Source organism: Sceloporus undulatus, chromosome 5 (assembly GCF_019175285.1).
Source record: "Sceloporus undulatus isolate JIND9_A2432 ecotype Alabama chromosome 5, SceUnd_v1.1, whole genome shotgun sequence".
Lineage (NCBI taxonomy): Eukaryota > Metazoa > Chordata > Lepidosauria > Squamata > Phrynosomatidae > Sceloporus > Sceloporus undulatus.
Window position 1 is genome coordinate 89,499,588 of NC_056526.1, and position 14,570 is coordinate 89,514,157.

Genomic DNA, 14,570 nt, shown 5'->3' on the forward strand with positions numbered 1-14,570 from the left:
TCATTCACCTTTAATGGTAGTGCAAAAGATGGAATCTCTGCAACTGTTGCTCGTCATGCAACCAGGTAACAAGGAACACCTGCTGAAATTCCCTCTTCTACACAATCAGTAAAGGTACAGAAGACATCTCCATTTTGACTCTAGCAACCTCAGATGGTCATAATTTGTGCAAACAGGACCTATTGCTCTATCCATATTTCTACAAAATCCAATAAGAGTAACCATATATGAAGCAGCAACAGTTTTCCTGCAGCAGCCAATAAAACTCACTCCCCAGAATCCTCTGCAAGTGCAAGGTTTCCTGGGTTGACATGCAGAGATTTCTTAGCGGACAAATCAATGCATAAAGCATTTCTTGGAAACTGATTAACTAACTATATCAGCTTATATGAAATTATTCCTGTATCAGCTAATACTTAACTAAGGATTTACATAACTCCTCCTGGCCACCCAAAACCTGGTGGACAAACATCATTCTGTTGTGCTTGGCAGAATGGCTCTCCTTCTTTCCATGCCTGGTAAAGTAGGATGACTGGTAAAGTAGGATGGGCGGGCAGGTTTTGATTGTGGCAACAGTGTCAAAATCAAAGTTGTGTTTGTGACTACAAAACAGTGATGTAGTCTTAACACTTAAAGCTTTGCTCACCACCATCTTGTGCAACTATTCACAGAAACATAGTCCATCCAAGAACGGACACATTATTTTTAAAGAAAGCCCAAACCTCTTGTTCTAGACACCTGGTTTTCTGACCTTCAGACAACCTCTCTATCTTTGACTTGAACTTTGGAGGCCTATAAGCTAAACCATCTGGTAGCCTGAGCACCTCTTTTGAGCTCTTCTGAGTTCATCTGGAATAAACATCTTCAAATGTGTTCACATCCCTCTGCAGAAGAGAGGGAAAATGCACGTCATTTTACAATACCTAGCAGTATTTATCATATTACTTACATTTTTGTTCTAGTTCATAGCTCCCCCACCATCTGCCACATGTAGTGTATCCCTCCGACAACTGAATCATCCAGTGAATTTCATGATTTGGTGGGGACAGACCTTGTATCTCTCAAGTTGCAGTCCATAAACTAACTACTATACCACACTGGTGTTGGTAGTGTCATGCAGCCATTCTGAGAAGATGCAGAAAGGATTAGACTCTGTTGTTCTGACTTTCAGTAGTCCAGGAACATGAGGAGGGTGGATTACAAAATAATTTAGGGTGTGCTCCTGGGGCACTTTCACAGTACACACTAAAGTCTAATCTGCACTACAGAAATAATAGAATTTGATAATACTTTAACTGCCATGGCTTAGTGCTGTGAAATGCTAGGATTTGTAGTTTCTTGTGGCACCAGAGCTCTCTGACAGAGAAGGCTAAATAGCTCACCAAACTGCAAATCCCAGGATTCTACAGTATTGAGCCACAGTAGTTAAAGCAGTGTTGAATTGCATTAATTCTACTGTGCAGATTAGGCCTCAGAGCACTATGATTCCACTTTAGTAACCATGGCTACACCGGAGCTCTCTGAGAATTCTACTGTAAATATGTGTCTGTATACCTTCAAGTAGTCTATCATCCTCTGGCAACCCCATGAATTTCATAAGGTTTTCATAGGCAAGGAATACTCATTTTGCCAGTTTCTTTCTCTGAAATGTAGCCTACAGCACCTGAGATTTGTTGGCAGTCTCCCATCCAAGTATTAACCAGAACTCACCCTGCTTAGCTTCCAAAAATCAGGCAGAATTAAGTACCTTTAAATACCTCTCCCTAAACAACAAATCCCAGAATCCCATACGGTAAAGCCTTGGCAGTTCTAGTTCAATCGTAAGGTTATAATTGTGAATTGTGAAAGGGCTTCAAAAGTTTTATCACAGTCCTTGAGAGTGGATGTTAAACCCTTCCTTCCCCAGGCACAATTCTGATTAAAGTCTTGCACTCTCCCTCTCTCACACACAGACACACACACACCCTTGTGGTCTCTTCCAACTCTATGATTCTATGATATATATATCACATTTGCCCTTAGGGAAAAGCCTTGCATCCATGCAAGCTTTTTTCCTTAAGACTAACTGATCTGCCAGGGTTGGGCAGGGAGATAATTTTCATTGTCATTGCTGCTGGTGAAGGAAGGATTAAAAAGCTTCCATCCCTTGCATGCTGTGTTCCTGATTAAAACCTCTCCCCACCCTCCTGTCCTTCCTATTACATATTTTTAAAACCTGGATGCCGTTGCTAACCCCACAGTAAAATTAGAATGTGGAGCATTACTTTGAAGAAGAATTAATATGAAACCAGGGACATAAATCTTCACTTTTTTACATTCTTGCGTGGAAGATTGAATACTTTCAAAACTCTTCAACCCACTGGGTCAAATCATAAAAGTTTTTGCATGGTCTGCACATAAATGTTTTACAAGATTTTCCTCCACCACCTTTCTACAAAAGTTGACTTTTTCTTCAGAAGACAAAAAAAAAATTCCCACCATCTTTCTTCAAAAGGTAAAGTTTTTCTTCAAAAGACACACACACACACACACACACACACACACACAAAAATGCCCAAAGTGGGATGGCAGGTGTGGGGAAGGGGATAGCAGTTGACCATTTTCTTGTTGCAGTGGCCAGATGAGTCAAGACAGCTTTTCTCATAAGGGAAAGGAAAATTAGTATTCTTTCCATCTTTAGCTGAAGCCATCTGTAAATGGGCAGCAGGAGGAAGATCTCATATCCTCCAACTGTCTCGATTTGGCAAGCCAGTTCCAATCTATCTTCTGTTGTCCAATTTATCCGCTTCTTTTAAAATATCCCATTTCCTTTCTCTTCCTCTCACTTTCCCTTTTTTTTCTTCAGATTATTTCAGTTGTTGCAAACTGAGTTCAAAGTACAGAAGTAGATTGCAGACACTTAATTCAGCAGGAGGGAAAGGAGAGAAGTGGTTGAGATCTTGCCCTTCCCAGAAGGCTCAGACAAAAGCAACCTGCTGCAGTTTCTCTTTGCTTCTTTATTCTTCCTTATTTATAACTTTTGCCATTTGATATTGCTTGGCCAGATGTGTCCTGGTTTTTATCTGTAAAATGACAGAGGATATGATGATCTGGATATCAGTGTACCATCTTACCTCTTCTTAGTTAAGAATGTCTTGAGCATCTCATTGTGTTCATCCATCTTTTCCCAAGCTCTGAAAATGCAAAATGTAGTTTGGCCCTCAGTCTCTGGCATCAAGCAATGTGATTGTATCTCTGCAAGATAGCTTGCCCATGACCCTCATGTAATCTTTTATACTGAGTTAGCTCCAATGATTTTGAGTTTAAATAATAGAGTTTAGTCCTCTGACAATTCCGGTAGATACTTTCATTTTGCAAACTCTTATTTTGAACACCTTACTTGCACCAGAAGATTTTCTTTTTAAAACAATGGCCTTTGGAGCCTGAGAGATTCACTTTCACTTAAAGAAAACCAGATGTTTCTCTGGTGGAAGGAATTTTAAAAACAAATGTCTGACCTGAAATGAGCATTGAAGCCAGGCCAACCTTCTTTGTGCTTTCACCAGTGGAAATAGCTTATGCATGAACATATGGGGAAACTGTTGTTTCTATCCTACCTATTTATTTTAGGGCAACTTTCTCAGTAACAAAAAGGAGAAGTTACCATTGTAGTACAAACTAATGTGTTTTCATGTAGACTGCCCAATGAAAAACAATAAAAATAAAACATTGACAAAAATGAGATAATACTTCACTTCATAGGCATCTTGAAGACGTTCTGTAGACTGTCATGATAGTAAACCAGATTACATCAAACAGGCAAAGCCCATTTTTCCCAATCAAACTAGGCAAATTTGTTTGCCTATATTTGGTTCACTCAACTCATCTCCTGTTGTAAATTCAGCAGTTTCAAATAAATGTTTTCTTTCTTTCTGCAAACTAGATGGAAAGTAGAGGAAAGCAAGTCCAAAGAATTGGAAAATACAGGTACTCATAGGATGAGCCTCAAGAGACGGAGGGAGAAACTTATGCAAGCCCAAAGGACATTGTGTACTCTACTGAAAGCATTTCCCACTTGGGATGCCAGACCAGGGAGGCTCTAGTGATGTAATTCAGCATGAAACCTTATATAGTTGGCTCTCAGTATCCATGGATTCAACCATCCACAGCTTTAAAAATAAAATTTAAAATCCAAAAAGCTAATCTTGATTTTGTCATATTATATAAGAGACACCATTTTGCTATGTCATTGTATATAATGGGACTTGAACATCCACAGATTTTGATATCTGTGGGGGAGGGCAGTCCTGTGGGCCGTTTACACTACGGTATAAATTGGTTTGCAAACCAGTTTAAAAGGGGATCGTTTACACTTGCATCGGATTTTTCCAACCCAAATTTGAGGGGGGGACTGGTGCAAATAACCCGATGCTTTTGAAACTGAGGGGTTTTTTATCATTGGCAATGGGAACTTGCATTTGATTCAATATCGGAGCATAGGAAGGGAGGGGTTAATGGGCTGATCAAGCCCACCCCTTTCGTCTCTCCCTGCCACCAAAGCTAAAGCCAGGGAACATCATTATTCCTGGGAACATTATTAGATTGTGTACTTTTTTTAAAATAAAAAAATTTGTCAGCTTATGCACATCTTTGTTATTGCATGGCCACAGTAGACAATACCTTTAAATATTCATGTCATTGATATGACAAAGGTGTGCGTGGTTTGATTGACACTTTTTTAAAAAAACTGTTAGTGGGGGGGGGGGTAGGTGTCATCTTTTCCTCTTTCCTCATAAATAAAACCACAACAGACTCCGCTTCCAAGTTGGCGCAAACAAAGCTCTCACACACATATTGTATTGCATTTATACCTCACATTTAAAGCTATGGGAGTTTCTTGGCTGAGAGAGTGTGCTGAGGAGGAGGAAGAGAGGAAGGTTTTCTATTGGACTGGGAAGGAAGGTGAATTTGTCCCCCTTACTTCATCTGCACCGCCGAAGGCTGATTCCCAGAGCACTCGAAAATTGGGGGGGGGGGAGTTCTCTTGGGAACATGATGAGAGGCTGGATTAAAAAAAAATTGACAGCTTATGCACACCATTTTGTTTTTTTATGTTTCTGCAGATCTGAGACTACAGCACGTTCCAATTCAAGCATACCTCATACTGCACTCCAGTTCCAGGAGTCCTCAGTTTCCAAAGGGAACATCACAGCCAAACCTTCAGAGAAAGTACTGTATTCACGGTTTGCACATTCTGCTTCAATTGTCAACTTGTCACCTACAAAATCATCTTCCAGAATGGTCAGATTTCCCATATCATCACTTCTGACTCTAGATAAATCTCCAGGTAAGCCCGTAAACTGGCCCTGAATCCTTTTAAAAACAGTGGTATCATTTCCTGAGGCTACTGGAAGCCCGTTTACAAAATGGCCAGGAAATAATGGGTTTGCACCATATTTTGAGATGCATTTTATTAAGGAAAATGAAAAGTGGTTTCTGTACATGATGCATGAACACTGCAAGCTACATTCATTCCCCAGAAGAGAAGGAAGAGTAAAGAAGGGTTTGGCCAAAAGGGAGGGGAAGGAAGAGAGAGAAATAATAAGCCATGGATTGTTTTTTTTCTAGCTGTCAAAACTCCATCAGGCCAGACTACATGATATGTCCCTACCTTATTTTTAGTGGAGATGCTCCCTCAAGTGATGAAAGTTGTTTTCTCATAGTGCATGCTTTTCTGCGCCTGTGTATCTTATCTTTAGTGTGCTTTGTTTTGTGATTGCTTATTGGAAGATAAACACAGACTTAATCTGTAAATCTGATGGCACAGGCATGTATCTCTGAGAAACTGTCTTTGCTAAGAAGAAAACAGACCAATAATTGGAAATATGCATCCTTCTTAAAGTCCAAGGAGTTTATCACATGTAATTTTCACGCTAACCCTGGCACAAGACGGGGTCGGGTGGAACGGGTTAAAACTGATTTTACCACAAGCAAAATTGCTGCTCCACTGCCACCCGACCATCACCCGTCTTCCAGCAATGCTTTGGAAGCCAATTTTGATACTACAAGAGCACTGCTGAAGGACGGGTGATGGTCAGGCAGCAGTGCAGCAGCAATTTTGCGTGTGGTAAAACCTGTTCCAGCCCAATCTCGTCCCATGCCCAGGTCAGTGTGAAAATTGCATGCGATAAACTCCTACTTTGACCCTAAAGTTTACATAAGAAAATGTGTGGCTGTCTTTGTTAGGCCAGTTATCTGAGTCTAGTGGCAGACATGTGCATCTTTTTTTGCTCTGCTATTGTGAACTACAAATCGAGCTGTAATATGCTCTCCACAGCTTTAGAAATACACTTGTCCCTCCATATTCTCAAGGGTTAAGGACACGACCCCCGTGAATATGGAAAAACTTCAAATAACAAAACTACCATGTTTTTACCTGAGAGGACACCTCTCTAGGCATCTCTAGGTCCTCCGATTCAACTCTGTGGTCAATGTCCAACAGCCACTGACCACAGAACTGCGCTGGAGGAGCTACAAATGCCTAGTAGAGTATTCTCTCTAGGAATGTCTAGGTCTTTCAGTGCAACATTTAGTTAATGTTGACCATAGAGTTGCACTGGAGGACCTAGATATTCCTAGAGATTACATATTAATCAAATCTGTGAATAATCAAATCTGCAAATATCAAAGCCGCAAATATGCAGGGATGAGTATATTTGCTTTTCCTTCTCCCTCCCCCCTGCAAATGTTCCCTCTGCACCACACCAGTATGTATGATATGACTGCTGGATGGGGCCATGTAAAATTCAGTATCCCTCCCCTAATACCATTTTAGCAGGCACCATTTTATTGCCGTGTTTATTTTTTAATCTGTCATTTAATTGGTTTGGAATAGCGGTATATAAATAAAAAACAAATTAACATGCTTTTCAGACAGTTTTTAAATAAATAAAAGGCATAACACCATAATGCTTTCATTGTTAAGTAAGGATGAGAACCATCAGTACCCTGGTAGAGCACAAAACTGCAGCGGTGTCCTTATGCTAGGCTTTTGCCCCCAGTGCAAAAACCTTTTTTAAAATGGTTGTTATTCTGGCCTGCGTTTTGTATCAATTTATGGTATCAGATCTAGCTCCACCATGAAGCAGATGCTTGGTGGTTGCAGCAAACCCATCACCATTCCCTCTGCTGAATTTGCCTCATCCCCAGTGTTAAAATAAAATTCATATGTCAATTTGATCTTTTTCTGTAAATGTGGACATCTTTTTCCTTCATCTTGATATATTAATATACCGATAATCAAAGTTCAATGAACAATAAAGAGTAATTGATATATTTATAACAGAATGCCTAGCACTGCATAGTATTATCCACAAAGATAAAGAAGAAATGTCTCAGAATGCTAAAAAGATTAACTTTATATGCTTAAAAACCTGACATGTTTTGACCTGTGAATGCTTTTTAGCTTTTCTTTGGGTGGGTATAGTAACAAGTCATCGCCAGACGACACATAAATACTTGCTATTCAGTTACACAAGTGCATTAATATCTTTGTACACTGCTTACAGCCTGTAAATACCCAAGCTGCTGAAATTTCTGAGCCAGAAAATCCAAAACCACTTACTGACAGAATGAAAGCATTAGGCTGAAGTTTTTTAATATAGCCAAGTCTCTTTTTACTTCATGTTACGCTGGATGAGTTCCAGTTTTTATTCTCTTCCATTTTTTTTAACTGCTATAACACCATAATAATTATGACAACATTTAGAAATGATTTAAAACAATCAGATTACTGCCATTTTAGCAACTGGCTTTAACAAAAATTACTTTTATGGTGATGTACTGTTTTTCATCAGTTTTAAAATTAAAATTTAATTAATTTTAATTCTGTTATTTAATATTGTTTTAATCTTGATTTGGTATGTTTTTTAACTACGTGTGCCCCCTTTTATACTAGCTTGGGAGAAAGTGGAGATATATATAAATAAAGCGATGGATGGATGGATGGATGGATGGATGGATGGATGGATGGATGGATGGAGATGGTCAGAGAGAAGTTCTTTAAATTACTTTTAGAAAATCAACGTTGTAGCCTTGTGCTGTTATAGTGTTATACCTTCTTATCTTTTTTTTAAAATGTTTTTTTGGTAAAAGATTGATTTCATTCAAAAGTGGCTAAGGTCATAAAATAGCATCCATTGTAAGGATGATAAGGAACATATGCTGACTTGCAATAGGTTCACTTTCCTGATATTATTATTATTATTATTATTATTAACCTTTATTTATGAAGCGCTGTAAATTTACACAGCACTGTACATGCAATCTTTTTAGTTAGACGGTTCCCTGCCTAACATGACCAATAAAAGCTAAAAACACTAATGTAAATTCATGCTTCTTAGTCACGCTCAAAATGGAGGACATTTTGAAATTCCTCCAGGACAGAAGGCTTAAATGTAGGGCATGTCCTCAAAAAGGAGGACATCTGGTCACCCTAGGTCAATGGGCACAGATAGCACAGGTGCCTCATGGTTGACACATGCTCTTTATACACAAGAGCAGGACGTGTTTCATTGCCCAAAGTCTGTAACATTGCTGAATCTGAGCATTGCTTAATAAATCTTGGACAGGAGACAAGACCTTCTACTGTATCATAAACCTTGCTAAGGAGACATGGGAACTAAGCTACTTACTTGCATTTGTAGTAATGAGTGCAGGTGGAAGTGGACTATTTTTGATATGGGACTAGAAACCACGTTTGGGTGTGAAGCGGCAGAAATTAACAGAAAAATATGGTTTTGGTTTTGTCAGTAATTTAACAACATTAACATATGCATACCCTCCAACATTTCACAGATGAAAACACAGATGCATGTGACCCAGCAACATCAAGGTTACCGCTCCTAAATTATGGAATGACCTGCCAGAAGAGATCCGTCATATCACCACTCTTGATGCCTTTAAGAAGGCTATTAAGACGGGTCTCTTCCAGCAGACCTTCCAAATTGATCCTCCTGCAACTGATGCAGGTCACCCCTATTCACCTCAAATGTTCCTCCTATGCCTGCCTATTAAAAAAAAATTAAAATTTTTATTTACTTATTTTAAGTTTATTTATTTTAAATATTTAATGAAATAAATTGTAATTTGATGGTTGTATTTAGCTAAGGGATGAGGGTTGGAATTTTAGTTTGTATACGTTATGTATTGTTTATGCATTTTATGTATTTGTTTATGTAAATTTGCAAACCGCCTTGATCCTTTGGAAAGGTGGTGTATAAAATAATAATAATAATAATAATAATAATAATAATAATTATTATTATTATTATTATTTGGTCAGGATGATACAAGCCAAGAAATACTGCAGCAGTTTACTTTTGCTTGAGCTTACTGGCAAGATTCTTCCCCTAGTTTTCTGTCTCCCTTCCGGAATTAATTCAGTGCAAACTACTTTTGTGCTTTGAGCTCAATTTGCAGAAATTGAAGTGACCTGAGGACAAAGAGAGAAACTGGGAGGAGCAGAGACAAGATGGGACATTTTAAAAGCAACAGAAAAAATAGATGACAGATTGATCAAAACTGTTGCTGCCAAACTGGGGCAGTTGGAGGGTTGTTTGGGGCTTAAAGCTTTTTACTAGGGGTTTACAGTTTCTTAGATCTTAGTTTCTCTAAATGGGTCAAGAATGCACATAAGACAAAGGTCTGCCATGCTGGATATGGAAATATCATTGTGAATGTTTTTTCCCCAAAGGTTGTCTACTCTTCCCCTCCTCCATTCTTTATCCTATACTTTGCTTGTTACTGCAGTACAGTACTGTAGCTGCTGTACAAAACAGTTCCAAACTACCTTTAAAATGTTGTTTAAAATGATTGTTCAGTCCTAGTTTGAAGTACCTCCACATCAACCATCATGGGAGTTTTCAGATATTTATTATGAAGATAACCATCCATCCGGTACCCAGAGCAATCTATCCCTCCAGCAGATGAGTGCAGGCCCTGATGGTTGAAAAACCATCAAAAGATGTGGGAGGGGGGGCAATAGAAGTCTTATTAGGTGACATTAGCACAGTCATTCTAGAGATGGAAGAAGGTTCAATAGATTCATTACTGGCTCTTGGTTGATGCTACACTTTCAAGCAACTCAGCAATTTCATGGTAACAGTGATTCCACTGATGGCCCAATTTATTACAGTTTAGCAACTGAAGGTAATTCCAGCAAGGTAATAAATCTGCATGTCAGGAGCAAAACATTCACTTTACCAGCTGTGTCTCATTTTATAGCCATAGGTTGGTGCGAGAGGATGCGGGAGTACCATTTCACAACAAAGGGAACTCAAAGAAAGTAAACTATATTATGCAAATTCATTTCCTTAATAGGTTCTGAATGCTAACTTCTTTTTTAATACATTTCTGCACTCTGTTACTTTTTTTGCTCAACAGCTCCTGGCAGTGGCAGCTTTTTACTACAAAAACAATGTACTCCTTGCTCTAGCATCTCCAATATTGATAGCAATGTACTCGGGCAAGGTCAGGACTACGTCAGAGCTCTGTTCTCTGGATCCAAGAAGACTGTTTCAGAAGTTCCACCAGTGATGAAATTAGGAAAGCAACATATTCCAACTGAATACTATGACTCTTCAGCATCCAGGTACAATCATAATATGGCAGTGGGCAGAGGTGGGAATAACTACCGTAGTTATAAGTAACTAGTTCCTCTATCAGTGAACCTATAACTGTGTAAGTGTAAACGTAATAGTAATGGTATCAGTAAATGGTAGAGGAAAATATCACAGGTTTCCAATGTTGACTCATGCTGTGCTTTGTCCTTGTGTTCATTTGTGATCTGTTGCGGGTGTTGAGACAACAAGATGGTCAGGAGCAGAATAGGTTTTGTACCACAGGACAGTGGCTTGTTGCATTCAACTGTTGTTTCTTAAAAATGAATGAGAAAGGTAACCTTTTAGTTACTGTTAGGAAACAGGTGAGTTTAAAGTTGTTTTCTCAAAAGGGAGAATAAAGAATTGTTTCCCTAGCAATTATAGCTGACTATGGGGGGCGGAAGGTAGGACCTGGAATTATAATTATAGCTAATTACTATTTAAAAGTAACTTTTCAGGATCTGGGGGACTAGCATATCAGAGGCCCAAGGAATTCTGTTTCCTTTAGCTCTTGGTGCAAGCAAGTACCCTTTGCCCTCCATTTAGCACCATTGCAGTGCCTGTTTTCTGAGTAATGCCATCAGACAGATGTGAACAGATAAGCTCTTACCCCAAGGAACTTGCAATCTAAATTTCAGTGTGGCTAAGGTACTAGAGAGGATGGGAGAGAGTACACAGACAATAAAGGATTAGCAATTTCATGTATTTGGATTTTATTAGTCTTTGTTTATGTCAGATACTGACCTGACTTTAGCCCTCCTGCACAGTTTTTGCTCTGGTACTCATCTGTCCTGACTCTGTTGTCAAAAAAGCCAGTTAAAAAAATTACAAACAATGCATTATATGGGTTGATATTTTTTGTAAATCAGAGATTTGCTGTATTACAAGAGAAAGATAATGGTATCACAGACTTACAGTCTCAGAACTGGAACAGGTCCAGAAATAAGTTGTGCAGGCTGACCTGATTCCATATATCCAATACCTCATTCAGTCTTTCCTGTCTGCTCAAGATAGCGGCTCACACTGAATTACTTCTGGAATTAGTTTTGTTTTGTTTTCTCCCATAGATAAATGTTTGAAATACCAATATTTGTTTCTGTCTAATGTATGGAGAAATGGTGAATTTTGAAAGTGTTAACAATCTATATTACCCCTTTCTTACCTGGAATGTCACAATGCAAATGAATGGGAGCAGCTGCAAAGGTTATCTTGTGTGGTTCATGAAGTTATACTCTGTCTGCAGAGTGTAGACATCCTGTCTGCACTCTTCTTCCTTCTCCTTTGGCATGGGACATTTGTATGGCTTATAGATTCCATGCTAGTCTTTGGCAGGCGTCAAACAGATTTAACACATGGCTTCCACCAACCTCTCATCTCTTTCTTTAAGCTTTCTCTCTCTCACACACACACAAACATAGAGAGAGAGAGCTGAGATTGAGGAGTGCTCTGTGCACCTGCCAGAGTCAATATACCTCTCATGCAGTTCTGCAAGCAAGAGAAGGGCTGAGTCAACACATCTAAAGAGTCAGTGCTATCCCAATCAGAGCTGGACATTCCCTCATGACTTAACCAGTTATTTTGTGGCAGGGCTGAAGCCTTTTGAATTCTAGTCCTTCATGTCAATTATTACCAAAAATAATGCTTTGCCAACCACACAGTTGTCCATTACATGGAGGAAACATGATCTCAGTTTGCCGTCCCAGAGGAATTATTACCTTACAGCGCTCCAACCAGCCAGTTAAGTAAAGTGAAATTCATTTCTTTGCAGTTTCCTTCTTTGTAATGCTTATTGCTTATTGCTATGATGTCTCACCCTCTTTCTGGTGCTAATAGTGCCCAGTGGATTTGGGTTGCAAGTTCTCCTCCATGGAGTAAGACAGGCAGTGGCCTTCCCATTTTTGATGGGAGAAAGAAGTTTCAAATCAGAAACAGAGTGAAAAAAGAAAGGGAGGGAAGGAAGAAAGGAAGGAAGGAAGGAAGGAAGGAAGGGGAGAAAAGTAAAGAAATAAAGTTTAGAAAAATGTTTTATTTGTGTTATATCTTTGTCTGTCCACAGCAGTACTGTTCTCTACTGAAAAAATATAGTCACAAATTTATTTATTTTTTAAATTTACCATTTGGTTTGCTATGGGGAAAATAAGAGTAACTAAGGGCCTCTACAGACCGACAATAAATGCCGATGTGGGAGAAGAGTGGGGATGTGTTGATCACATGATGCATGCCACAACATTGCCCTGAAGCTGCTGTTACACTGTGTCGGCAGGCAGCATCATGGCACTCCTCTGGTGCTGCATCCACAGTACAAAAGGGAGCCATTTTGCGGCTCCTTTTTGCACCGCGGAATGGCCAGGTCAGGCCGCAGCATGTAGTTGCCATAGCCCTAATCTGGCGAAGAAAAAGGTGGCTGCAGGCTGCCCCTTATGGGGCCTCTAAATGTTGAAAGAAAGAATAGACAGTCACCTTCTTTCCTGCAGTTGCATATATAGAATAAATTGCTTTCCGTTTTTCACTGAAGGATTTTCTTGCTCCATGTCTCAAAGGCAATTTAAGCAGTTATTTGTTCTGTCAACAATACAAGGCAAAACACAGTGTAACTATCAGAATTTTTACATGTGCTTGGCAGTTTAATTCTCATTTACTCTTGTAAGCTGTTACAGGATCTGAGAAAGAGCCTTTTCCTTGGGCCCACTGGGTGGCAGGAGCTGATGCTTGTTAGATGCTATTTAGATGCATTAAGATGCCTATGAGATGCTGTTAAGCTTATCAATTTAAAGCAAGGGGGGGACCAGATTTTGAGTTGGGAGGACCAGACCTCTCCCCTGCTCCTGTCCATATAGACATCTACAGGCCAGATGACATCAGGGACATGACCTGATGTTACAAGGATGGGCATATCCACTGATATAACTGGGTTCCTGGCGAAACTACATGATGGAGAGTTTCCATTCAGAACTTTGGCTGAGAATCAGTTGTTGGTCCTTCACTCTTCCCATGTGGGGTAGCCTCCTTTCAGCAGGTGAAGGTAACCCACTTCACTCCTATACACTTTAAAAACTGAACAGCAATTTCCTTCTGTAGCCATGTGAACCTATCTCCCCTGTTTGTTCAAAAACGTTTTTTGGATCATGTCCTCAGAAAGATAAATGTAGCAGATGACTTCCATTGAAAAGCGTTTCGGGCAAGTTTCCCACTTGTGGCCATAAACAAGGTAACAAAAGTGACTATCCACTCATCAAATAGAACAGTAGATCATAATATCACAACATTTAAAATCATTAACTGAGCTATTTTCACACCTCTCAAAGCACCAGCACTTTAATCAACAGAGTGACATAATGGGAAAAACATGTGCAAAGTCTTCATTTGGCATGTGTATCTGGACTTGCTGTATGGGTCAGACTGACTTTCACTGGTGGAAAAATGAACCAGCATCCTTGCTGTCCATGTTTTTCAGTAATCCTTCACAATAAACATGAGTAGAACTGTCTGCAAAAGAGAATAAAGCATGCACACAGTGGTGGCTGTTGGTACATGAGTGTAGTGAACCAAAAAGAGGGTCAGCGCCATTAACCTCTTTTAAAATCTGGAATAAATTCAAAGTGAGTTCACTGCACCCCTGACATGAAACTGGCCACTACTGCATGATGTATGCAGTCGTCCATAGATAATATATAAACAGAAGCCAAGCTGCATTTCCTTCGCTTTCTTTTATTTGTATCTAGTGTAATACTGGAAGTTGGCGTGGAGAACTTTATTGGTGGAGTTGCTTTACACCCAGTACACAACCTTGCTCCAGGTTATTGTCTCTGTTCTATTCTGTAATCCTACTGTTCCATGAAAATAAATCACAGATCCCTTATCTTGCTTCTTCTCTGTCTTCCTGAAAAATGAGTACCTTAGACCTTAATTATTTTAACACATTGCCTTTTG

General features: G+C 39.4%; 1 protein-coding gene across 1 annotated transcript in view; it reads left to right on the forward strand.

The window, feature by feature from the left end:
- LMNTD1 (lamin tail domain containing 1) overlaps positions 1-14,570 on the forward strand; it is a 178,843-nt gene that overhangs the window by 127,323 nt on the left and 36,950 nt on the right. Inside the window, exons 5-7 of the mRNA XM_042469631.1 lie at positions 5,103-5,326; positions 6,436-6,445; positions 10,433-10,630. Coding sequence (XP_042325565.1) covers positions 5,103-5,326; positions 6,436-6,445; positions 10,433-10,630 — 432 coding nt within the window. The remainder of the gene's footprint in view (positions 1-5,102; positions 5,327-6,435; positions 6,446-10,432; positions 10,631-14,570) is intronic.